At 43.0% G+C, this 26,363-nt stretch overlaps 1 protein-coding gene across 4 annotated transcripts in view; it reads right to left on the reverse strand.

Annotated features, from left to right (window-relative positions):
- Nucleotides 1-26,363, reverse strand: part of nbeal2 (neurobeachin-like 2) — a 36,134-nt gene that overhangs the window by 8,346 nt on the left and 1,425 nt on the right. The window contains exons 1-33 of one of the 4 annotated variants that reach the window (XM_037784922.1): nucleotides 20,940-21,116; nucleotides 19,762-19,850; nucleotides 19,399-19,563; nucleotides 18,499-18,580; nucleotides 18,027-18,139; nucleotides 17,701-17,783; nucleotides 16,977-17,062; nucleotides 16,570-16,873; nucleotides 16,332-16,438; nucleotides 15,883-15,969; nucleotides 14,873-14,956; nucleotides 14,554-14,652; nucleotides 13,801-14,426; nucleotides 13,573-13,705; nucleotides 13,113-13,232; nucleotides 12,674-13,007; nucleotides 12,390-12,472; nucleotides 12,207-12,299; nucleotides 11,853-12,027; nucleotides 11,018-11,151; nucleotides 9,985-10,144; nucleotides 9,566-9,668; nucleotides 9,234-9,384; nucleotides 8,811-8,966; nucleotides 8,551-8,710; nucleotides 7,546-7,634; nucleotides 6,724-7,428; nucleotides 6,434-6,618; nucleotides 6,085-6,241; nucleotides 3,448-3,591; nucleotides 1,551-1,874; nucleotides 326-475; nucleotides 71-228 (exon numbers count right to left, since the gene is read on the reverse strand). In XM_037784922.1, coding sequence (XP_037640850.1) covers nucleotides 71-228; nucleotides 326-475; nucleotides 1,551-1,874; nucleotides 3,448-3,591; nucleotides 6,085-6,241; nucleotides 6,434-6,618; nucleotides 6,724-7,428; nucleotides 7,546-7,634; nucleotides 8,551-8,710; nucleotides 8,811-8,966; nucleotides 9,234-9,384; nucleotides 9,566-9,668; nucleotides 9,985-10,144; nucleotides 11,018-11,151; nucleotides 11,853-12,027; nucleotides 12,207-12,299; nucleotides 12,390-12,472; nucleotides 12,674-13,007; nucleotides 13,113-13,232; nucleotides 13,573-13,705; nucleotides 13,801-14,426; nucleotides 14,554-14,652; nucleotides 14,873-14,956; nucleotides 15,883-15,969; nucleotides 16,332-16,438; nucleotides 16,570-16,873; nucleotides 16,977-17,062; nucleotides 17,701-17,783; nucleotides 18,027-18,139; nucleotides 18,499-18,580; nucleotides 19,399-19,563; nucleotides 19,762-19,850; nucleotides 20,940-20,969 — 5,669 coding nt within the window. In that variant the 5' untranslated portion in view covers nucleotides 20,970-21,116. Of the gene's footprint in view, nucleotides 1-70; nucleotides 229-325; nucleotides 476-1,550; nucleotides 1,875-3,447; nucleotides 3,592-6,084; nucleotides 6,242-6,433; nucleotides 6,619-6,723; nucleotides 7,429-7,545; nucleotides 7,635-8,550; nucleotides 8,711-8,810; nucleotides 8,967-9,233; nucleotides 9,385-9,565; nucleotides 9,669-9,984; nucleotides 10,145-11,017; nucleotides 11,152-11,852; nucleotides 12,028-12,206; nucleotides 12,300-12,389; nucleotides 12,473-12,673; nucleotides 13,008-13,112; nucleotides 13,233-13,572; nucleotides 13,706-13,800; nucleotides 14,427-14,553; nucleotides 14,653-14,872; nucleotides 14,957-15,882; nucleotides 15,970-16,331; nucleotides 16,439-16,569; nucleotides 16,874-16,976; nucleotides 17,063-17,700; nucleotides 17,784-18,026; nucleotides 18,140-18,498; nucleotides 18,581-19,398; nucleotides 19,564-19,761; nucleotides 19,851-20,939; nucleotides 21,117-26,363 lie in introns of those variants that run through there. The other 3 variants (XM_037784921.1, XM_037784920.1, XM_037784923.1) reach the window with 3 other exon arrangements.

Consider the following 26,363-nt stretch of genomic DNA (forward strand, 5'->3'; position numbering starts at 1 on the left):
CATACATGTAATTCTTGGTCAGAGAGATTTTAAAGAGAAAATACTGATTAAAAGTCAGAGGTTGTCGTACTTGTTGGCCCATGCTCCCCTCTCACTGGTCAAAAGCCTGCGAAGAGCTCTCCAGTGCTGCCACACCACCCCCTGCTGGCTGGAGCTCTGCTTCTGCCAGCTGTGGTACCTGCTGTTCTCACTTCTGACTCGCTTCATACAAGGATCCACGATCACTTCCTGTTTCCAAACAGACGCAATGTTTCAGTAATGTCAAAGGTGTTATAACTACTTACTCAAGCTGTTATATGACAGTGTTTCTTGAAAGTTTTATAACCTGAAACTTGGACTTGCTGTCTGATCTTTCTTTGTCCCGTCTAAAGGCCGTACTCATCAGGTCATCGAAGCAGGAGTTCCAGAAATTGGACATGATGTCGTGGCTCCTCCCAAACGTATCCTGCTCATACTGCACCATGGTGGGCTGGACCTGGAGGGGGATTTTTTAAGACATTAACGTACACATTCAGGAACAAAAAATGTCATGGACATCTCAACAAAGTAAAACACCTTGATGCAAACATCAGGATACTCTAAGATGTATGTTTAAATATGCAAATGAGGCATCATCTAATGCTAACTTTTGGTGAATTTAGGAGAAATCTACACGTAACTTGGACGATAAATTTACACTTTCAAGTTTCCCCTAAGCCAAAGTTTAACCTGGTTCATTATTTTCTATGTAAAGGTACCTTATATCAGTTCCTAAAGGAAGAATACTGCATGTCAGATGCATAAAACAGGATGAGTCTCACTGTACAAATGAGAGCTGGAAATACACTTACCCCTTTCTTTAACAGTTTCCCCTTATCTATTTATTGCAATATTAACTACTACACTGCTTAAACTCCTCTCACTGCCTTATCACTTCATGCTAAAAACATGAAGTTGCATAAACACACAGAAACATATACAGAACCTATACATTCATTTATAACAAATAGGCCAAACACATAAACACTTAGACATACATGGTTGAGAAATCAACCCGGGGCCAAGTTTCAAAAACTGTCATTGGCAGCCAAAGTTATGTCACATTGGATAATGTATTGCGGGATCTGTATACAATAGCAATCTAAACAAAGCAGATTTATGAACGTGCACTGTCACACAGAGCGATGATAAATCCACCCCTCAGCTAGTGGTGAGCACGTCTGGCATTCAAGTTTGAGTATAAACTGGTCTCAGCTTAAAATACACTGAGGGTCAGCTGGAAAAGGCTTTAGGGAGTTCAGGGTTGTTTGCTCTACTTTCTAAACTTGTGATAGTAGTTGTAAAAATTTGGGATTAGATTTCTCAGCCACCCATCAGGAGGCAACCGATCACACCAGGAGGCAAGATTGTGAAAATCCTGAATGTGCACTAATGTGACAAAGAGCAGAACCAGCAGTATCTCAGAGAGGATGGTTGATTAGTCATACCAAAGACTGGAGAGGAGGCTTTCTAGACTCCCTAAACAGATGATAAATGGTGTCTATTTTTAAATGCACAGCCAAAACACTGACCTGCTGCTGGTAAAAGCCTTGCCACTCCGCTGTGTGACAGAAGGCCTTCAGGTCCTCGGCGAAGGTGGTGCTGCCGTTAGTGATGGGCAGGTTGGGCAGTAGCTTTTGGATGGTGACGGGGTCAGCGTGCTGGTCAAGCAGCGTGCGCACAATGGGCACAAGCTGGGAGAAAGTCTCCTCATGTGCACTGTCTGTGTTGTCCATTACGCCTCCTGGCCACAGGGGGGCACCCAACTGCCCCAGCAGGAAGCACACCTCCTCCCAGCTCAGACACAGCACAGTCTGGAGGAGGCTGTGGAGCTTCACGTAGGCCATCACACACACCTGGAGAGGAGCAAGAGGCAAATCAGAACATATCCATACAGTGTATAAACAAATCCATCCATCCATTCCTTCCATTTTCTGTAATCACTTATCCTATTCAGGGCCTATCAAAACAACATGGTAAAAATACTCCACTACAAGTCAAAGTTCTGTCTTCAAAATTATACTGAAAGGTCTTAATGATAACATTTTTATGTAGACAAATATTAAAAAAAACAAAAAACAAAACATAGAACTTTTATAGTTGAAAGGTGCCGAAAAAATATATGAAAAAATATGAAAAAAAATATAAAACATATTATGATTGTGAATCATTTTAAAACTTTTGGCGGGTCCAGAATGAACGTTTTGCTTATCTCTGTGGAAGCTATCTGACATTTGGTTCCCACTTGTAAAAAGGCTTGTGAGCCAATATTAAAACAACGTTGGTATCTCTGGGTCGTCGGTAGTCAGTGGAAAAAACGTATAAATGGCTGAGATTGAAGGTAAGTGCCTGGCAACGACTTGTTGTGAAGTAAATGCAATGGAACGGGGGAGGGAGAATGACACATGTAGTGACTGAATGTTATCAATGTTATCAACAGCACCTTAAAGTAAAAGCACACCAGTATAATCAGCAAAAATGTGCTTAAAGAAATAAATCATAGATTAGAAATATAAGCACTCATGCAGGAAAATGGCCCCTGTGACTGTTATATTATTATATATTGTATTATTGAATTGTTAATACGGATGCATTTTTCTACAAGCAGTACTGATGTATTTAGTTGAGGTATAGCTATTTTTTCTATCTATCTATAACATACCATCATAATTTATAAGCTGATGATATGCTTTATATGAAAAATCTCTATCTGCAAAGTAACATGTTAACTACAGCTGTCAGATAAATATAGTGGAGTAAAAAAGAGTGTAATATTTCCCTCTTAAATGTAGTGAAGTAGAAGTACAAATCATCATAAATCTGAAATACAAGTACCTCATAATCATACTCAAGTACAGAACGTATGTACTAGCTTTCATTCCACCAGTGGAGTTAATAAAGCTATGTTACTGTCTCTTTTATTTGTATATTTCAAGCTTGTTTAACTCCCAAGAGACGTGTAGCTGTGATGTCAGGGTGCAATTAAGTTAATTTATTTCAAACCTGATACTGTGAAAACCAAATGGCTTAAAGGGGGAGCTGTACTCCTTTGGAGATGAACAGCAGCATGTGATGGAAAGCCTTATGGTCAGTTCATTTATGACCCACAATCCTACAGCGAGAGCAGCAGCAGCAGCAGCAGCAGTCATAACTCTGAGAGGAGCTGCCCTTTCATACAGAACACTCCCTCAGAGGAATGACGACAATGTCTTTGAAAAGAAACCCGTAGAAGGCCTGGTATTTCTAAACTGGCTTTATCTGAGTTCGCTTATCGACTAAAATAAATACTGTACACCCCTTTAGATTTATGTCCAGCAAAGTTCAGTCGCACAGGTGTTTGGGGTTGTGAAAGACATGTACGGGGAGAAACGTTTTATGGTCGGTGTACTGGCTGGGTGATGGACAGGACAAGTTGTGGTGGCAGCTGACCTGTGAGTGCTGCTGTCGGATGTATCCTGTTATTATACGCAGGCCGATCTGGGCCATTTCCTTCAGTTCGGTGTTCCCGGGGCTGCCAGGGGTGCTATGCCAGGCCTGTAACTTGTCCAGCAGGTTCACCACCCCTTCAAATATCTGCAATACAACAACAACAACCGTCAACAAAGGACTCAAACAAAAAGGCAAGACCTGTTTCCACACCTTGCGTCATCTACGACAACCTAAACCCATTCAGTACATTAAACACAGCTAAACCCGCATTTAAAAAGGTGATTCAGACGCTACCTGTCCTACACCCAACCATCACTCTCCACCCTTCAGCCAGTAAGACAGGACGGAAACATTTACCCATGACGTTAAACATAGTAACAACCACACCCTGCAGCTGCTCTGTGTTTAATGTTGAACTTATATCTCTGATGTTTTCTGCTTTACTTACCCATAACCAACTAAATCACATCATCACATACTGTCAATGTAGTCCGACATTCAAAGACTTATTGTGTATCTTAATAATTTAATTTTATAGCCCCAACATTAATTATAATAGCTTCTTTAAAAACTAAAGTCAAATGACGCCATTACTGGGAAGACAACACCCTTGATTGTTCGGCACACTGTGTCTGGCACCGGCTCAGTCACAGCAGGAATCTGCTGCATTTTTTTTTGGCAAGAAGACATTGAACTGTTGGTCTGACTGGACTGAACATTTGTAATTCATCAGTAAACTAAATTCCACTGGTGTTGGATAAGTAGGCCTATTTATAGAAAGCAAACATGCAGCCTGCCTTGCATTGGTATGTAGTATGTAAACTCCTACTGTCAGTACTGCACAGACACTGAAATCACATGACAGCTTCTATCTTACTAATATAATTCTCAAGGTTTAAAGTTTACTAAAGAAACCCAACATGGTGAATGTTTGTGATTCACTTCCTATCCCAGACCTAACAAAACTAATTAAAGGAATAGTTCAACATTTTTGGATACGCTTTCTTGCAATAGGGTTAGATAAGGTCATGTCTCGATGGTAACCAAAAATGGGGGAAATTTGCAAATACTTTCGATTTGCAACCTATTCTGACCTTAACCATTCAATGTCAATGCCTAACCTTAACCATTCAAGGTCAATGCCTAACCTTAAGGAGAGGAAAACATGCACATTCTCAAAATTGTTTGTGGTGCTGGGAGTAGATCCCCTCCAGTATGTACTTTTTCAAAAAAACTACTTGCTATCGCACACACTTTTCTCTGCTTTATTAGTCAACGTTTTGGTAAACAAGGACCTTCATCAGGACATTAAGAAGATAAAATGGTGGTGTGTGTTCTTTTAAACACCACCAAATCAATGTAATTGGATGATTGGAAGTGTTTGCCATCCCTATTGGTTGAGGAAGTGAAATCATCACATCCAACATGCCTAACCTTAACCATTCAAGGTCAATGCCTAACCTCAACTATCTGAGTTCAATGCCTAACCTTAAACGTTCGAGGTCAATGTCTAACATTAAAGGATAACTTTGGTATTTTTCAACCTGGACTATATTTTTCCATGTTTTTGTGTCTAAGTGACTAATGGGGACACAATGAAACTGGTCCAGTATTGAGGGAGAACTCTGCAGCCACCAGCTGCTAAACAGACTGTAGTTTAATCATTCGGGGCAACCTGGCACCGTCAGATTACGTCCAGTGAAAGTGCTTGTTTTGGCCAGTGACGGGCTCAGATTGTTATTATAAGTGTCTGAACATTATAGAAAGAACCCTACAGAGAAATGAAACCTTTTTTTCAAATATTTCGCTTCCTGTTTGTCGGAAGAGACAACAATGGAAACGTGAGTGAGAGTAGAGAGAGGAGTGAGAGTAGAGAGAGGAGTTGTCAGAGTTTGTTGTGTTGGAGTAAAGAAAGTGTAGCTTAGTGTTATCTAAAAGAGTTTCGATGTCATGGTTGAATATTTAAATGATTTCGACAATATGCGAAACAGCGAGCTATCAGCTCCGTAAGTAACAAAACAGGCCTGCCAGAACTTAATGTAGTTTTTATTTCTTGGCAAGATGTGAGAGAGTGGTATCATTCTTCTCATCTAACTCAGCAAAAAAAGTGAATAAGTGCATTTCCCAAAATCTCCCTTAAACATCTGGAGTTTAAATAATAATTTTTGCACATTTCATTTTAGTAATCCATTTATTTTGTTTCTAGACTGCTTTATGGTGGTTTAAACTAACTATGAACTCACACTTTTATCTCTTTTGAGATATCTGATTCACATATTTTGTATATATATATTTCATATACTAGAGTTGAGCGGCATCATAGCCTGTTGCTGCACTGTACGTGGACAAGATGAGGTTGAAAGCTGAAAGCATGTATGAGGAAGTACAGCAGGTGTTATTAAGTCCATACTGCTGTAAAATCATTAGTTGGTTTTGGTTCGGTTTGGTTTATTGACAATATTCTTATATAGTTGTACGATATAATATCAGACTTTGTCTGGGATAAGAGGGCTTATATCCTTCACTGTCACTTGTGTATTCACACAGTCAACCAGCCTTTATCAAGAGGGCTGTTCGATAGTCATGAAATTAGCCAAAGCCCAAGCAGGATATGTCAGTGATATATTTGTGATGTACCTTTTCACTCCACAGCGTGTGGTTGTCTGTTCCCTCAGCAAACAGGACGTCCTGCAGCAGCCTGAGGAGCCGAACCAGACTGGGACAGAAAGGCAGAGTCACTCCCTGGGCGTCCCTCAGGTCTGACAAAGACGACTCCAGCATCATCTCCAACAGACTGGCACACAGAGTGACAAACACACTATGAATACATCACCCCAGCGTGACACAATAACATTTCTGGATATGTACACAAAAGGTAGCACAGCTAAAGGTGTGGTTTAATTTGTTTTTCCATTGCAGGACAGCTTCACTGCCAAGTCAATGTTGTTTGTTCAGGAGGAGTAAATTAGAAATCATTGTCACTGACCTGCGTTTGATGTCATCAGGAGGGCGGACCAGTTGGCAGGAGGAGCCCAGTTTGGTGAGAACAGAAAACACCTGTCCTCTCTCTCTCCAAACAACATCCTCAGCCACCTCCGCCCCGCTGCGGTTCCACGGCACGGAGAAGACGATGTTGGTTAGCAGGTTGCAAAGTTCCTCCTCAGGGGTCTGCTGTAACACAAACAAGACTCAAATCCTTACAGAAAGACAATAAACTCATAAACAAATACTAGTCTTGATGTGTCAGTGATATCTGAGCCGAGGAAGCAGCCATACCTGTGGGTTGGACGTATTGGAGATTGTGTCTCCAGTTGGAGGGTCTGTCCCGTAGCTGGTATCGTCCAGCACGTTGGACAGACTGGAGCTCTTCCTTGGTCTGTCAGGTGGAAAGGCTTTGCAGTGCTCGAGAGGAGATGGTGTGTTTGTCAGGCTATCTGCAGGAGTGTGTGTGCCAGTGTCTCCCATGCCGCCTAGCTCCATATCAAACGGGGTACCAAAGGGGGACTGGGGTTGGTAGTCTCTCCCCTCCTCGTCAGGGCGAGACGTGGGGATATCAACCGCATTGGAGGACGAGTGGCTCCCCTGGTCCACCGAGTCAAACGACTTGAAATGGAGGGAGCCGGTGAAGTTTTTAAGCGGACCTCCACCTCCGCTTGGAGGCGACTGGGATAAATCAGAGAACTCCTCAGAGTTGTCCCGTGGGCCACCTTCATCCTCCTCCTCCTCGTCCTCAATGTCCTGCGAGGTGTGGTAACTCATGAAGATGTCCGGGTGCGCGTCCTCTATCACCACAGCATGCTCCTTGCGCAGCGGCGGCCGGTAGTTCGGCTCGCAGGAGCTGTGGGAGCTGGAGCCTGCGATGCTGGCGGCGTGGGACTCGTAGCACTCTTTCACGTAGAGCTTGGTCAAAGCATCCTGCCAGCCGGGCTGCTTGGCGAGCTGCTTCACGTAATCGTCGTTGGAGTAGATCAGATGGAAGAGCTGGGGGTTATATCAAAGAGGAAGATGATGATGATTCATAATGGAGATGATGAATATAGGATGAATCTTTTGACTGAGGTAGTTTTAGCAGAGTATAAATGGTGTGAGCAGACTGACCTTGCGGCAGATGTCTAAGCGGACAGTGAGCTCTGCTCGATGGGACAGCCAGACCACAGCCAGGAGGTCTCTGAAGTTAGGAGTCGCATCTGTGGGGCAGCAGCAAATTTCATTGCATTTTAAAGTATATATTTATTTTATTTATTTTATGTTTCTGCTTGATTTAAGTTTGCGTATTGTACAATTGCTTTTGGATTTTATGTTTTGCTTGTAGGTTTACTTTTGTTAATTACATGACTTTTGTATTTGCTTATTGAGGTGAGATTCCTTATATAAGCCCCTTGAGGTAATTTAATCTCACCTGCACAACTACTTTTCTTTTATTGTTGTATTTCTGCTGCTTTGTTTTATTGTGCAAACAATAAAAATAATAATACAATAAAAATCTCAAATCTCAAAAGTCTTTGGTATCCTTTTTTAACACCTTCCTACTATAAGTGATGGGAGCCTTCTTAAATTCACTTATTATCTACCAAAACTAAAAGGATACTGGTTAAGATTTCTGTATTTGTATTTTTTTCAACGCTGTTTCTCATCAGTTTTCTAAAGGTAATATCATGTATTTCCAACATTTATGCACCAAACACAACTTAAAGGTAACACTTACAGGTTCACTATTTCCTAATAATGTCTTGAAAATTTTCTGTAGAACCTAGATCCTCTAGAAGAACAATGTAATTTAGCTTTATAATAACGGGAACATCAAGACAAAGTCATGAGTTTGTTATTCTAATCAGTTTAATTGTTGCGTTGAGTTTATTATTTTTTTGTTACCAGAGAAACACAACTGTCAATAATACCACACAGTCCTAATGAAGCAGATGAGTTTTTGAGAATAAACTCTTTTACTTTTATCTTGAACTCTGACTTTTGCTTATAAAATGTTATTGAAAAATACTTAAGATTTGAAAGCAAATTTCCAGGTGCTGTAACATTTATAAAGGTCTCTTTTGTCATCCATTTCTAACTCCCTAGACTAGAGACACAGAGCTGTTTTGTTATCACCTGTCGCTAGGACCTGCTCGTACAGACATCGCACTGTGGTCATGGTAACCGGGATTTCATCAAGGAAGCAAACCAGGCCAAGATAACCGAAATCCTTCAGCTTGATGCGCTGCTTGTTGCGCTCAGCCACTCGCTCGCTTTTGAGGATTTTGTATAAAACCTGCAATATCGAAGGGAAATTGTTTAAAGAGATTTTTTTTTCTGTTTTGAAAATATAATCACATGGGAGTTTACAATAAAAGGCACAAATCTGCTCTCACCCTGAAGACCCTCTCTCTGGCCTCGTCTCCGTAGCTCGGCGTGAGCAGCAGGCAGTACAGCTGCTCCACGCCCCACTCCAGCAGCACGGCCTGCACCTGCTCACGAAGAGGGCTGCTCCTCATGAGGTCATAGAGCACATCCAAGGCCCTCACCACCTGATTGAGAGAGGCATGAGGAGAGAGGCATGAGGAGAGAGGAAAGAGGTGAAGGAGGTGGAGGATAAAATACCAAGAAATGTGGATTAGGGAGGGTAAAGCTTTAAGTGGTACCAGGACGAGTTTGAAAGTACGGAGATGCCAAAGCATGAGAATAAAGCAGATGGATGATCAGGGAAGGTTCATTTGGGGATTAGAAGTGAAATATCATGCTGATAAGGTCAAATGATAACAAAATTAAACACAGATGAAACATATGAGCACTACCTGCTTCTCCTCTCCGACAGTCAGGATGTAGGCGAGGACACTGTGGAGCTCCTCTGGGGAAGGAGACTTGAGAAATTCTTTCAGCAGGGAGAACAGAGAGGACTGAATCGTTTGCTTTTCCTCAGACAGAGGGCTGCCATCTTTCTCCGCACTGTGACCAACGATATTAGTAAAGAAATAAATCAATTATCTTCTTGTGAAAAGATAAACACATGGTTTAAAAAAAGATAGGAACAAGTATGTTTTTATTCTAACTTTTAAAGTCTTAATATATATTGTGGTGGTCGTCTGTGTCTTATTTTGAAACCATACTGTGAAGGTCAAAGGTTCACCTGTAGTATGTGCGAATGGTATCCAGAACATATTGGACCCCGTACTTCCTCTTCAGGCGCTGCTTGCCTTTGTGTATCACAGACCCCAGGTACTGCATGTGGGCTGTGGGAAGAAAAAGAATGCTTTAGTCATCTCCCTCCAATGTCTTTGACATTTAGAAATGTCAAACCAATAGGCGAGGTTGTGCCGAAAGAAGTGCATTCATTTACAAAACAGAGTACACAAGTGCAGCTTCAGGCACAGATTCACTTTGAATCCTCGCCACAGCCTGAACTCGCCACATTAATGTATTCGATCTCTGCTTTTAGCCTTTCAGTCTTACATATACACATAAAAAAGGGACGCAAACAGCTTCGGCAGACATGAAAAGCTTCACAGGTGTATTAATCGACAGCACAAGGGCTGCTTGTGCCTTTACCCAGACAAACGGCAAAATGGCTTTTAGTCCAGATGCGGAAATCAAAGAGCAGGTGGTGGTAGAGCTGCTGTAGAAGTTTGCTGTTTCCCTCGTTGAAAACCTGCTCCAGCAGCAGCTGACAGGCCATTAAGACGTTCTTGTCTATCATACTGCCGGGAACCTGCAGAAGAGGAGGCACAGAGGAGGGGTGTTAAAGTGTGTTTTCATTTTTGTTTTCAGTGCACAAGGGTTTGTGTAGCGCCTATTTTTAGTAACACTTGAGGCCGAAGAAGTGTTGAGTGCACAAGTGTTTGTGTTCAGTGTATACCCTTATGTGTGTTTCTGGCTTTGCCACTGTCAGACATGGAAACCCCATGTGATTATTGAGACATAGCTTCCTAACAGGATGCTCCACCTTAACACCATGTATTTCAACATATCCTGTCAGACAAAAAGCACGTCTGTGCTGCACCAACGTAACACCTGATTGGCTGCTACCAGCAGAGATTCACATTAACACTGTGTGACAATGTAAACTACTGAACTCAAACACATGTTATCATCAATCTGAAGAAATCATTTCTACTACAGATGCTGTAATGAATTAGGCCTACTGCACCTTTAGAGGGCTCAACAAATCAGAAAAACTGTTGTCCATCACAAATAAATGGTGGTTTGTCTTTAACGTAGCTCAGCATCAAATACAGCTGCACTGTGACAACAGTGCATCACAACTCACTGTTGCTTCCATGACCTTCATATGAAATGTCATTGTTCGATTTTGTTTTAATCTACATATCATCATTTCCAAGCAACAGATTTCATAGTTGACACCCTTTGTTCTCAGTCAGAGAGACCACGCACTCTGCATAATTTTCCCCACACAAGCATGTGATACAGTCATTTTCAAAGCACAACTGCGGTTTCAACAACACCGTACCCACTCATTACGCAGCAATTACACAGCAGAATTACAATAGGAGAGGTCAAATATTCACTCTCAGATGCTAATCACTTCTTCTCGCAATTAGTTCCCACTTGCTAGAGCGCTTACTTTGCTGAGCATGGCTCCGATGGTGCTCGGCCCGTGGCAGTGCAGCAGGCTCTCCTGATTGACGGGGTGATGACGGATCAGATTTTTCACCATCAGCAGGAAAGCAGCGATGCTGTTTCTCTCTAGTCTGCCCTCTGAGACAGAAAAACAAAATAGAGCAAAACAACTTTTAAGATTTCCTGTGTTACCCACAGTTGTATTCATGCATTACTAAGCACTTTACTGGCATTATCATATCTCAGGATGAGTCACTGTTTGTCTCATTTATCTCATTTTGTTCACGTCAGACTTTATGCAGACTAAGGTGCACTGGGCCACTGAACTGCAACTCTTCAAGCAAATGTTATGCTGCGTCTGACATTTAACCTATTAGCATTGATTTCATAACCTTTGCTATGTTTGTCTGTTATATATTATAGTATGTGCCTCTTATCTGACTGTCTTGCACGTCCTGTTTGTCCTTCGTCGTGCACCGTGTGAAGACTCTGACTCAGAACTGCACTGACACTCATATTTAGCATTTAACACGTAGCCTGGGATTACAAATGAACAAAAGGAACCAGGAATAACAACACAGATAGCCCTCAAAATGCAGGAGATAATGTATTCATGATACCACAACATTGTTTGACCTACATACATCTTATATCCAGACATGTGGGTAGTTTTGTTTGATTTGCTCAGGTTTTGAGATACCTAAAAACAGCAACATCTCCTTTCAGAGACAATGTACCTGTCCCTATAAATTTAGGTGAAGGCATTATCACTGCATCTAATATACAGTGCAAGAAAAAACTAATACTGTGTGTGATATCTGAGCTAAACATGACCTGACCTGGTGACTTGTTCAGTGGCAGCAGCATGGCAGTGGGCCCTCTGGGGGAGGTGAGCTCTGGTCCCAGCAGATGGTCGGAGATCTCCTGACTGCCGCTGTTAACCTGCTCGGCCTCACACACCTGCTCCAGCAGGGGCAGCAAAACCCCCATACCTCCCATCACGTTTATAACATCCTGCAGGGAAACAACACACACAATAGTCCTATTTAGACCAGAAATGGAATCAACAAAGGGGAGCTGTCCAAAAAGGAAGCAGCATGACAGCAAATAATGGAATTATTTATTATTTCACTTCTTCTTTTTTTCACCGCAGCCGAGTTGAATCATACAAAAGGAAATGTTTCATATCTAACCTTGATGTCCCAGTTCACCACCCTGTGTCCTGTGAGCCTGCCATCATATTGGTGATTGGGAGACAGGTCCAGACATATCTGGCTCTTGAAGGCCTGGAGAAAGCATCGTGCACACATGTAAACATGAGCATTTTACTAGTGTTGTTTATAATTGACGTGATAAAAGCAGTTTCAGTGGGTCACCTGTGGAGTGTAGTAGAGCAGAAGCCTACTGTTGAGATCAGATAACTCGCCCTCCGCTTTGAATAAGGACACGTGATTGGGGCCTGTGATGGAGACCAGAAACCAATGTGGGTCATTATGCAAACATTACTTGGTGTACAAGAAAAAACTACTCGTAGGAGTATTCTGTGATTTTCTTTGCTTTCCTGTACATGCGATTGAACTCTGGAAGAGCGAAATGCTGAAAAAGTAAAAAGTCTATAATGTGAACAATCACATTTGCATTGCAGCGGAGCGTGACCTACCTGCAGCATGCAGCGCTCTTGTCTGTGTCGGCTGCAGGACCTCGTGGCAGATGAAGGCGGTGCCCAGGAGCCCATCCAGAGACGAGGGTGTCCCCCACTCGGTGTCCTGCAGTCCTGCTGGGATGGTGTGCACCTGGGACTCTCCCATAGGCCCCCAGCGGCCTCCTGCAAAGGTGGCTGGGAAGGACTGGGAGCGGATGAGGGAAGGGCCATAGGAGGGGAAGGCAAACTCGGAAGACGTTGGGCTCGAGGACGAGGAAGAGGGCAGGTTGGGGGAGGTGGTGGTGGTAGTGGTCCGGTGGCCTGCAGATCCGATGCAGCAGGAGGTAAAAGGCTTCGGGAGTCAGGTTCAGGTCGGGGAGAGAAAGAGGAAGTTAGATTAATAGAAGGGAACTACTCAGTTTATGGCTAGGATACATTAGACACAAGTTTCAGTTACCTCATTGAGAGATGGAAAGCGGAGCTGAGCAGTTTTACGCAGCTCTCCATCGATGTAGATGTTGACCAGGTTCTGACCAAATGGACGACGGCCAGGGATGTGGACTATAGCCACTGAATGCTGTGACATGAAAGAGCAAGGACAAATTTCTACTGGTGACAACACTGACAAATTGGGTGCTTACAAAGATACATTTTTGTATTGAGAAACTGGAGCAACACAGTCTCACAGCCACAGTTGACAGCTTTCATTTAACCATATTGATAGACCTCTCTAGCGCGTTGTCTCTTCAAGAGGTACACTCTTCAATTTCTTACAGTAATTACGCTCCAAGGTGACAGGCCCAGACAACGCGCTTGTGTTTATTTATCCTTGATCGAATCTATTTTTATTTGGGACAGACTAAATGAGGACAGATGTTGGCCAAAACCCTGGCTGTACTATGTGTGTCCACACTCACCCAGCATGAGTCAGCTAGTGGGTACTCTGGCAGAGCGACAGCCATGTAGTCTTTCTTAGTGCAAACAGCCACCACCAGAACTGCTTCCATGGTGAAGAAGGCCTCCAGCCCGGTTCCACTTGCTGTGAAGAAACTTCACAAAAGAAAACATATCCTGTCAAAGAAATTGTACAATGCAGCCAAAACGCATATAAAAGCTTGCAATTCAACACAAACGTGTCTTTCTACCTGTAGAGCTGCTTCCTGCGGGGTCCTTTTCCCATTTCCCCTGATACAGAGCAGGATCGAGGTTTACGCTTGTTGGGGAAATCCATGTTGAGGCAGAACCAGGCGTGAAAGGCAAACCCGCTGCCTGGCCAGCGCTGGACCGTGGGCACCATAATACCAGCCATGGGGGGAGTGAGATCAAAGTACTGCAAGGCGCTGTCCTGGCCTTCTCTGGCCGCCATGGCCGAGAGCACTTGGGTGATGCGAGCGCAGTAGGGGTGCACCTTCCCCACCACTGCGTCATTGTCCTGATCCACCCGGAGCAGTCTGAGCAGGCTCTTCAGCTCCTCTGGTCTCAGACACAGGGAGCCCAGGTCCTGCAGGAGGCCCAGCAAGGCGTCCGCACATTGCCGGTCAAGATTCTGGGGCTGTGAGAGCACCTGCAGCAGAGCCCCCACCATGTCCGCCTCCACGGCCACGGTGCGACAGGATAAGGAGCCACCACAGACGGTGGCCAGCCACTGGGCCACCAGCAGCTGGAGGTCCCTCTGACCCGACAGGTCAGGCAGCCACTGCAGTAGCAGCAGCAGAGGCTGCTCGTTACTAATGCCAAGGTGATGGGCGTGGGCGTGCTCGCCCTCCACTGCCTGGAGACAGAGAATGATAATAAGTTGTGGTCACATGGACAATAACTTCAGGTTAGCTAGCAACACCATTTAAACAGGAATAAGGTCATCAATAAGAGCTATTTGACTGAGGAAATGTGTGTTTCACCATGTTCATCAGCTCCTGCAGCAGCCGTTTGGTGGGTTGACCTTGACTCTTCAGCACATCAAACAGCTGGGAGTAGCCAATCCTCTCCTTGAAAACCTCCTGAGGGGGAAAGAGACAGAAATAGGCTTGAGAAAGCTGCTCCACAGGGGATAACTAGTTGGCACACTTCCACACATTGGAGGGAATACAATGAGATTTCTTAAATGAATGGAAGACAGCTTTCCGCATCAGGCTCTCATAGTATAATATGCTTTATAACACATGTACAGGAGTATGAAGGACATATGATAGGACCATAGAGGATCATAAAGGGCCTTACCTTAGCAGAGGGCGAGTTACTCATTATGGCTGTGAGGACTCCTAAGGCGTGAACTGTAATACTGTCTGATCCTTTCTCCCAAACCTACATCAAAATAATGATTGTGTTAGAATAACGTTCATTGTGGCATGGCAGAACTAAAAAAACATGCATCGCCATGAGCTGACGCCAAAAGCCTGAAAAAGATAGAAAAACATCCCGACTGCACCAAAAAAAGAAAACAATTCTGAGGAAATCTTTCACCAAATGAATGAATTATTATTCCCCACCACAATTATTGGAGCCGACTGGGTCAAAGTAAGTGCACTGCTGGATCGTTTGGTAAACAGTCGCCCCTTTGTTAAATCACTGATAGTCACATCCCAGCATGCATAAACCAAAGCCAACCACCAAGAAATAAAAAGACTGAGGCAATCCCCAGCTGCTGCTGGAAATTAGGCAACATCAACACCCCAGGACACGAGCCAGGTCTTTCACACAAGCACAACCGACATCAACCGAGCAGCCAGAATACGAGGAAAAGAAGGAAAGACATGCATTTAAAAAACAACCATTTCATGCATCATGAAAAACACAGCATGCTCTTCTCGCCTTGTGTTGTCAACAGGAAATTCAGCCTCTAATTAATGTGGTAGAAAATCAACACTACCACACAAGCGAAAGTTAATCCTCCAACTGATAATTTGAATCTTAACTTTTCAACGTGCACAAAACCAGCGCCAGCTTGTCCTTTATCTCAAGTTGGATTCAAAATAACAGTAAATCACATGTAACACAGGCTGTTAAGTGGATATTCCAGATGGACAGATATGACAGATTAAAAAGGGAACTCCAGACAACAATTATCACGTATAGCCGCTGCGCTACCTGCTTTATTTACAAATGAGTGTAAGCCAGACTTCCTGCCCAAAGTTTCCTGTGTAAATAGCTCAGAGCAGCTAACGTGTAGAGAGAAGGCTGAGTTTCCTGCTGACAGACCAATATCAACACCAAAGTGGGAGGGAAAGTACCTGGTCCACTTCGACCTCTGAGAGTAAACATGTAGTGAGGTCACACACAACCTCACACTCCGGGTTTCGCGTGTTGCTCTGAAAGAGCTGCAGGACATACACACACACACACACACACACACACACACACACACACACACACACACACACACACACGCAGGCACACAACACAAACCAAAAAGACAGACAATTAGACAAAAACTGTCATCTGTGAGAGGTAATGGAGACAGGTATGACTGGTCTCACCGCAGCTGCAGAAGGGCACAGGTGCTGTAACCATGTGGGGAAAACAGAAGCAGGAAGCATACACATTTTCTTTGTGATATTTCACATTGAAACAGCAGATGTGACATCCAGGCGAATAAAAGAAGAAATAGACATGACATAAATGAATAAAAGAAAGGGTGACAGAGCAGACAGACACAATTTAGACGGACGGGGGGTCTGACCTTGCTGTTCTGAATGAGCCTGAGGATGTGTTCAAAGCAGTTGTTGTTGAGGAACACGGCCTGCAGGACGGGTCTGTCAGAGCACTGCAGGATCTCAGGAACAGCAGCTAAAATTGACAACAAGGAGGATATTTACTATTCTCAGACACTGGGAAAATTGATTATTTGGCCTTCATACTGATTGAGAGAGATAAAAAAAAGCAATGCTTTATGCTCGACCTAGTGGTCATGCTCTTACTTAGCATTTGTCTCTGGAGGGAGAGGAGACTTTCTTCCCAGCTCTGCTTCTCCTGCTGCTCGCTGCTAATCGGACGATTCCAGTTGAGGAGCTGGAAGTAGCTCTCCAATATCGTCCTGATCTCCACCTGCCGCTCCGCAGGACTGCTGGAGTGCAGGAGGTGGATCATCGCCGTCAGGCACTGCAGGGTCAGCCGCAGGAGCGCCGTGCTCTTGGGTTCAGGGGAGGTTCGGCAGCACCACGCTCGCAGGACAGAGAACAGGTCCTCAAGAGAGTGAGGCGTGATGAAGAGAAGGCCATTCTTCTGGGAAGAAAAAAAATATGGACAACCGTGTGATCAGTTTTAATCTGCACTTGTAGTGTTTTAACAATAATCACTGATGAAGAGGACAGATCGGCTAACAGACCTTTCCTCCACTGATGACGGCACCCTGGAGGTGAACAAATCGGAGTGTGAGGAGCTCTGGGATCTGATCGCTTTCCTGGAGACTTTCTGTGAACATTATTCAAGCCAAGAAACAATGTTATGCAAGACTTTCACTTAACCACAATACAGAAAACATTAACACAGCACTGTCAAAATAAAGTGTACTTTTTTATTTGTAGTAATAAGAATGAGTGTCAAATGTTCATGGTACAATGACTCAGCAAAAACGTTGTGAAAAAGACAAACCCAAAGCCTTGCTAATTGGCTAGGAATTACACAATTAGCTCTTAACATTTCTAATTAAATGCTAGTACAGTTCAATGTCCCTAAAATTTGGACATACTGAAACTTGCCTGGGCTGAGATTTCCCACATGGCTTATAGATTAGTGCTTGCTGATCAAATGGGCTTCTATAATTAGAAATGCTTGGACTCTGGTGATTGAAACATGATAATTAGATGCTGAATAATTAAAGTTTTTCAGCCAAAAGCGAACACTCTGACTGACTGGACTGACCAGTTATATTTCATTATAAGCAACACAGCGAAGAATGATTTACTAGATTTAGAGAAAAACGAAAGGTCAGGGTGTTTCACGTCAACGATGACAGATGTAAGCTTAGCGGTGGGAACAGTCTGATTCTTGTGGTATGTGAGCTCTGACAGAGATCAGAATGGTAGAGCAGACGAGAGGGAGTGTCTCACCGTGGAAGAGAACCGGCAGCTCCTCTGGCAAGGCCAGCGGGGAGAACTTGTACTTGTTCCTCTCCGGCAAGCTCACCTCCTCCCTGCAACACACAAAGCCTCAAGTCACCGCATTGATTCACATCACGCCTAGTCAGTCAAGGACTGCCTTGAATACTGCTGGCACTAATGAGGCATGACTTCGAGGCTTAGAGGCAGCAAGACACCACACAAAGGTTGGGCAAGATGTTAAATGCACAAGATAGTCTTTGGGTCTTTGTGTGACTGAATTCCACCACCCACACATTCACACATCCGATCTCCAGGGCGAAGTAGCACCCACTCACCCTGCCAGGCGTCTCCTCCACGTCTGATAAGGGTCAAACAGACTTTCACACAGCACGAGTCCATACTGCACAACCATCTGCAGAGACGACTGCTCCCCTTGTCCCTTCTTCAGCTGTCCAAAAATAAATAGTTAGGACACACATTCATCTCTAACTCACAGATACACCTGTCTTGGACAGTCGTCATACGACAAAACAACACATTCCAGTATAATGAATAGAAGGTCGACTACACCCACTTCTCTTTTCAGTGTAAACTAGTTCTGTTACTTCTGTGTGAGAAAATTTTACTGTAAGCACAATGCATTCTGTATAGCTTCACTATGTCTCTAATGTATAGCACATTTCTGTACAGGTTTGGCTACAGGGGCGCTTAATAATCTTGATATAGTGAGCATGCAGTGGAGCCAAGCCCTGTCATAAATCACTGAAATCTGTGTCCTGTTTGAGCTACAGTTTATAATAGCCTTACCTGGTCCAAACACAAATTCACAAGCTTGATGGTCTCAAAAACAAATTCAGGGGTCTCTTCTGGGTCGACGTTCTCCATATTCCTAGAAGTAGAGAGGAACTTGTGCAATTTAGTGTTAAGAAAATCTGCCTGAGGCTTACCCAATATACAAAAAAAAAAAAAAAAAGACCTATACACTGGATGCACAGAATATAAGGAACAACTTCCTGACATGTATTTGCAGCCTTTGCACAATCAGCATTGCAATTGCTGGGGGGGAAAAATGTAATTCATCTGCTTCCCTTTACCACCATTGACTCTTGTGTTATTGGTACAGATTTAATATCTAAAAGAGCTAGATAACAGACCGTTGCTATGGGCGCAGCTCTGATGTCAAACAGCACTAACAGGTGCGGGGGTGGGGGTGGGTGCTACGCTTGACAACGTTATCAGCTGTAACCACTGTATCAGAGCAGTGCAAAGCAGTGCAGAGTGGCGGCTGTGAGCCAGCCAGTGGGGCACGCTCACATGCATGAAAAGGCATGCGCGGCCGGCACGGCGATGTCAACAAAGCAAGGAGAAGCTTGAATTACAACACACAGAGAGAGAGAGAGACTTCATTCTATGCTCAGGTAGAAATTACTCCTCTATATCTTTACATAGCAAATAGTTGTTTACTGCCATATTAATGCTCTGGATATCGTATAAAGCGCCAGCATAAAGGAAATTGACAAGACAAAATGACCTCATTTTGTACTTTACCTCAACTCAAGTACATTTTTATTTACAAAAAAGAAACGGTAGTCTCTTTAGTCTCTGGTAACCGCTTGAATATTGTTTTACTACAAGCAGTACTACCACAAGGGAAGAAATTTTAAATGACCTGCAACTGGCATATACACAGCAGGCTGGGAACCTCACCTGCAGACAATGATGAAGAACTTGATGAGGAGCAGGGGGTGAGGGGTGGTGCCGTTGGGCTCGGCAGGGTCGGAGAGGTGACCTGCGCTCTGCCGTAGCTGGGTGCCGAGGATCTCCAGGACCTCCTTGGGGAGCAGGGGCACCTCCGAGCTGCACTCCTCCAGCCTGGGAGATGGGAGAGGAGGATGATGGGAGGCAGTAGCAAAGAGGCAAAGGTCATTGTAATAGGGGCTGCGTTTACACATAACAAAAACATGTCAAAATGCTATCTCTACAGAAAGGTCAGAGTTCATCCTGCTTTGGGGAATATAAACTGGTGGGAGCTTCTGGCAGTGTGGATTGTAAATAACTGTTACTACTCACCCCCGAGGCTCCAGTGACTGCACATCGATGAGCGTCTCAAAGGATGCCACGAACGCCTCCAGCCACTGCTGCAGATAGCTCACGTCTTTCTGCAGGAGGGAGGAGAGAACGCATGAGCCAAGGCCTTCACGCCTCCAGGCATATGATATGCAGCCTGCAGTGTTAGTAAATAATAGTGAATGTGGAAAAAATGTGTGCAGTTACACAAGAAATATCAATGGAACATGCTCTTCTTTGCTTGTGTTCAGTTGTGCGAGCATTTAACTGTGACACACTGGCTGAGAACATAGTACTGACTAAACCATATGACCTGTTTTTGTAACAGGATGTTGCAAAGAGATGTAACTCACAGACACATGAGCCAATTCTTTCCTTTTTCAAAACAGGGAGGTTGAAAGAAACACAATGTTCTTTTCTTTTACGTCCATTTCAGTCATAAGTTCCAAACATTCATTAACCTCAGTGTACATAGGTCTCGCTGTACGCACGTCATTGTCTTGTCATTGCATTACTGTGTCCTTATAGTATTATTTAAGATGGTCTCAATTGTATGTGAGGATGTTTACATACAAACAGCCGTTATCACGGCTTTAATCAGCCTCTGCAGCGCGACATATCCTGCCACTCTTCCCTCCTCACGTCACTCTCTCAATCTTGCATAGACCAAATAACACAAACGTCACACAGGTCACCGGAGAAACATCTTTAAACTGGATATAAATATTAATGGACAAGTCCCAGTGGTGCTACTCGTTTGAACCCAGTGTTTCAAAATCAAATTACAAAAACACAGGATATCTAGAGATGTTCCTTGATGTACCGTGTGATGGAACAAGCAAGTAAGACACTGTTGCTGATATATGAGGCAGCTTCTGCAGAACAGGCAGCATGAGTTGTCTCAGGCTGACTGACTCATTGTGCACAAATAACACAGAGTACAGCAAAGAGCGCATGGTATCACAATAAATCAGGTGCTTCCCCTTTAGCCAACAAGCAAATAGGTCAAATTTTAGCAATGTGTAGTGTGCTGCAGTTGAGGTACGGCACTATGACAAAAAAAGTATACAGCTCCAACATACATACTGTAACTGTAGTTTAATGTGTTCCTCTAGAGAAATGGAAATACAATCAACTCTGAAAACATTTCTAATGCTGCATTAATGTTAAATGTACATTACCAACTGGCATTGACTCATGAGCCAGTCCATCTCTCATTGTATGTGGCCGAACAGGTTGCCAGGTTCCTGTGAACCCGGTCTCAGATGAGCCTTCGGTGTATAGTCTCCAGCCAGCAGCTCAGAAGCTGCACACCGCTCTGCTAAACCAGCACCAGCGTCTGACTCACTTCGTTCTGGCCTTCCAAGCGTCAAGCGAGCAACCAGGAAATGACATGTCATTTTAACCGTTGCTTATTTCCTTCATATGCCGCCTCCTCATCAAACCCCTTCCTCTTTTGATTCTACTATAGTTGTAAGCAGATATGAGGGATGTCTCTTTAAAAAAAACAACTTCCCACATCAACAATGAAGCACTGGTACTGTGTTTATGCTTTCTAAACTTAAGATGTTGCAGGAGAAACACTGAAATTCAGTTTTCTCTGTTGGAATATATGACACTGACTGAGTCACACAGGCTAAAATGTGATGAGTTGAAGGAAATCTTAGCATGTACTCTGAGAAAACAGGAAATGTAACCAAGCTACCTATTGTTTTGTGCCTCCAACATCTGGACAATCAGGTATTTGAGACTTGATTAGGCAAGGACACAGAGACATATTTGCAACACCCCTTCAGCTTTGTTTTACTTTCCAATAAAAGAGTCAGTAGCTGAACGACTGAATCCTCCCTAAGGTTAATCATGATGTAATAACAGGTTTTGTTAATGACACTTAATCATCCTGTGTTGTTGTTGTTGATGATGATAACCTGCACAAGTTAAGTCATCAATTATTCCTGTCAACTAGAAGTCACAATGTACAAGGAAACAGAATAATAACAGAGGTTAATTGAGTGACAACTTGGAATGTAGGAGTTTACAACTATGTATTATATAACAGCCTTTTTTAACCTTGTGAGTCTGTGTGTGTGTGTGTATGTGTGTCATCAAAACGTGGTCCTGGAGCGGGAGCTACTTCTTTTGTGTGCCTTGCAATGTCTGTCTGTCTGTGGACATATTTTGTCAATGAGATAGCGTCACAACCGTGCAAGAGATACAGTCATAAATCTTTTCAGGTGCGCAGTTGAGATCAAAATGAAGGCTAAGTTTGAAGATTGGTGTGGTCCGAGCAAGGGCGCCTGGAAGGAGGGGCGTAGGAATTGGGGCAGGGCACCCTTAAACACTTTACGCCCCTGACTCGATTTGGCATCGCATGGCTAAATGTAGCAAATAAGCTTTGCTTTCTAGTTTTGCAGGAAACAAAGTATAATTTTTTTCTGTTCCCTGTCGAGTGAAGATGCTTTGACGTATTGTTAAGGTACACTCAGGCTGCAGGGTGTAACTGGCTCAGCTAGATTTTTAGCTCATAATAAATTAGATCACAGATAGGAAGGGAATCTGGTTTGCTAATGAGAAGTCAAACCAGGGGAAATACATTAAGCTTTTCTGCAGTTAAATTGGTCCAGACACCTGGTTTATGTCTGCACCCATGACCCAAAAATCACCCCTTACAAAATGACTATTGATCAACACCTCAGAAGAAATACACATACTTTGCATTCAGTTTTTCCCCTCAACATCGCCCATAGCAACTATAGCTCGAAGATGTGTTCGATAAAGACGCTGTTAGAACAGATGTCACAAGCCAACCATGAGGCACCAACCCCTATAAACTGTGTCATTTATCTCCGTTTTCTCTGCACATGGCCGGGCAGCTGTGCCGCTCTCTGCTGCTTGGCATTCTGCTTCGCTCCAGCTTCCTGCACAACTGAAAGCAAAGAGCACTTTGATTTTCCTGGTTGGCCCTTCTGTTGGTAAACAGGGGAGGTGGAGGCACACGAGGGATTTCAATCGCAGGGCTCAAAGTGAGCTGCAGGGATGGCTGTTGTTGTTGTTGTTGCATCTCTCATATTGACGTGAATCATATCAGTAACTGAGACAAATACACAGTTTGGTGAGGGACAGCGTGACGACAAAAGCCAGGAAATGTGACTTGTTGTCTCTTCAGAGCGAGTAGAGGAGGTGGTTTCACAGCTGTGTGGCTTGGTTGCAGTCTGGTTGTTACTGTGGTCCATCACTACCGCTGCAGGCTTTAATTAGTTCCTCTAACAGTCTCTTAAGCTAATGATCACAGGATAATCACACACTATTTCTGTGCCTTACATTTAACATGGGAAAAATGCTTTTTCGTGTCTCAGTTTCATCCAGAAAGTGACATCCAGAGGGTCTGTAGTTTACCTCAGTGTGTCTTCAGTCAGTAGACACTGTGTTAACCACATGAGCTCAGTAAAGGCTTTCTTACTGCATCACTGAGTCACATATCCTGCTTACTTAAAAAATTGCTCAAGTTGGTGTCCTTAAATAACTTGTTTTGTCTGATTAGCAGTCCAAAACACTCAGAATATCAGAATATTCTCACAACTGACAAGCTGGAACGAGGGATTTTTGTCAATTATTTTGCTGAAAAATGACTTTTTTTCAATTATCAAAATAGTTGAGATCAATTTTCTGTGAAGCGACGAATCCATAAATCGACCAGTTGTTTCAGCTCTACCTGACTATTGACGCATGACTCTTTTGCAAAAAACCTACCAGTTTATTCAAGAAACTAGTCTTTTGAATTGCCGTTACCGATAACCATCAATAGCTGAATTGATTGGTTGATTCAACTATTTTAACAATCTAACTTTTATCCAGTTAAATATACCAAATATTTTCTGATTCCTGCTTCTCAAATATGAGGCTTTGATTGTTTTTCTCAGTTTTGTATAACTGTAAATAGAATACAATCGGATATTCTAGCAGTTTTAGGACAAGACAGACAGCATGACGACACAACTTTGGTAACTCATCACCAACACTTGTCATTAAATTGGTCACAGTTTTGAGCTAAATTACCTATTAATTAATTGCTAAATTCATCCTCAAAGTAATCAACTTAAAAAACAAGCATTAGTTGCAGCCCGACAACCAGCAAAACAATATGGATTAAACCGTTGTCAAGTCTAACAGTGTTACTGTATTATCCCAAAACAATACCCGTACGGCTGTCTTCAGACACGATCTGACAAGTTGAGTTACTCCCTCGGTGATTAGATCACACTCTTCTGTGTACGTGTATACCTGTCAGGCACGAGCATTTTATGACGGTCTGAAAGCCATTCTCAGATGAGATATGACGCTTTGAATTGTGCCAGTGAGGTGGTATTTAACTCCAGCAGAGGAAAGAGACGGAGTGTTGATGTGCACTGAGCATCTCTTGGCTTTACATGCTCTCAATTGCAAAAACCTTACAACGAAGAAGCATTTACTGAGTGAACATTGTGTGTTTACAGTAGTTTATAATGCTTGTCTATGACGATATAATGTATCCATACACCGTTGACGTGTCGATAGCAAATAATCAACGCTCTGGAAGCTCTTATCCAGAAAACCATATACTGTATCTATCGTTGCCTCCCTGTTAGACAGAAAATTTCTCATTTTGGGCCAACTTTATAAGTAAGATAAGATTCTACTTTATCACAATGGCTGTTCAGTCCTGAACCTGAGCTGGTCTAACAATCTTGGTAGGGGTGTGTGTGATTTCTTGCACAATCGAAGGAAGCAGAGCTCCTTTATCACCGACAGGCCGGAGCACGTTTTGCTCTCTTATTGCAAATACAGAACGATGGCTGGGATACTGCATGTAGTACTCAAACATGTTGGATTAATCGCAGCTTTATTAAGTTCTGTAACTCCCATAATCTAATCTTCTAATGACTTTACGACTGGAGATGCTGCCAGGATACAGAGGCTGATGAATGCAGAAAAAAAAGAACACATGAAGACATCTGAGGAAATCCCATCATAAACTGAGACGTACAAGACTGAGATATTCACAGCCTCCAGGGTGTGTTTGTTGTGACTCAAACAGAGTGTCAAGTCATTGACACTATACGTAAAGGCTTGTTTGCATCACTAACAAAAAGCTTATTAAACAGAACTCAGGTCTCTTGTCCGGTTTGACTCATTTGCAATAGTCAAAACTTTCCTTGATGATGTGTGACCAATCATAAAACAAGGCCTGTGAGTCGGAGATGGGAGGTGTCATTATCATAACACCATGTTAGTTTCTACAGGAGAGGCCGGTGATTGTTCTCTGAAGTGGTTCTGCTGCCTTTTCTGCAGCCTATTGTGTTCCTATGAGTCACATAAGGTGGTGGCGTTAACTACTGGGCTCTATTAAATCCCTCTGCCATCCTTCATCGCAGCTTGTCAGTGAGGGCAGGTCATTTGCACGCATGCAAAATCTACAAGAAAGCTCGGAAATCTGTCGTTCTCTGGTGGGAGACTATTATAAACTTTGTTCCTTTAGCCTTGAGGGCAACTGATGAGAAATAGCTGAGAGCCAAGACGCAGCTTAATAAGGAAGTGTTCTCGCACATGGAAATGCTAGACAGCTGTCACAGTCACATTCAAGGGCACACCAATTACTCTCTCTAGCAATGGCTTATTTGTGACAGCGTCTATAACTTGTTATGTTTGTTGAAGACTGACACAAACAGGAAAGTCCAGTAAATCTGAAGTCGCACATGCAGCAGCAGCCGCGGGGAGAAGTAACAGGGTGGATTAGAAACACACTTCCTCTGGGATGTGTCCACAAGGGTAGTATAATGACAGTAAATGCTGTAAGAGGTGTGTCACTCATGCAATTAGAGCAGTTTTTTTGCAGATATTCCAGCATTGAGTTTTGCCCTGTTTATAGCATTTGGCTTGTTTCCTAGATTGGAATTAATTCTACTCCCTAAATTAAGAGATATGCATGACTAGACTTTATCCTTGTAAGGAAACCTGCCCTTTAGATCCACTGTGATAATAAGAGAGGAGTATTACACACAGTGCATGCATCTTGTTTTCTCTGTCCTCAGGCATGGAAGACAGATTGCAAACGCATTAAATAGTAATACTTAAGTTATTCACAGCCAAAAACTGTCTTTCTCCTTCAAGATGGCATGAAAGCATATATGTGCAATACCCTTTCACTGTTCACTTGTTTACATGGTTATTACTGAGATGTTGCGCCTTAATGAACCAAAGGAATGAGCTGCAGTCACACCCACAGGGGGGGCAACATTTGAGACCAAAATACACAGGATATTATACCAAAGTAGTTTTCACACCAATTGTTGTTTGTTATTTGATTATATTTTAATTCATAGCCTGTTTGACCATATATATATATATATATATATATATATATATACGATAAGAGTGTATGAAAAATTAAAATTGGATTATTGCATAAAAATAAAAATCATTTTAAAAAGTAAAAAAATAGAAAATAAAATAATAAAAGAGAGAAACATTTTTTTATTAAATAAAATAGTGGACTTAGCATAAAAATAATTATAATTTTAATATGGTCATACAACACCCATACGATAAGAGTGTGTGGAAATAAAAAT

This window comes from Sebastes umbrosus, chromosome 11 (genome assembly GCF_015220745.1).
Source record: "Sebastes umbrosus isolate fSebUmb1 chromosome 11, fSebUmb1.pri, whole genome shotgun sequence".
NCBI lineage: Eukaryota > Metazoa > Chordata > Actinopteri > Perciformes > Sebastidae > Sebastes > Sebastes umbrosus.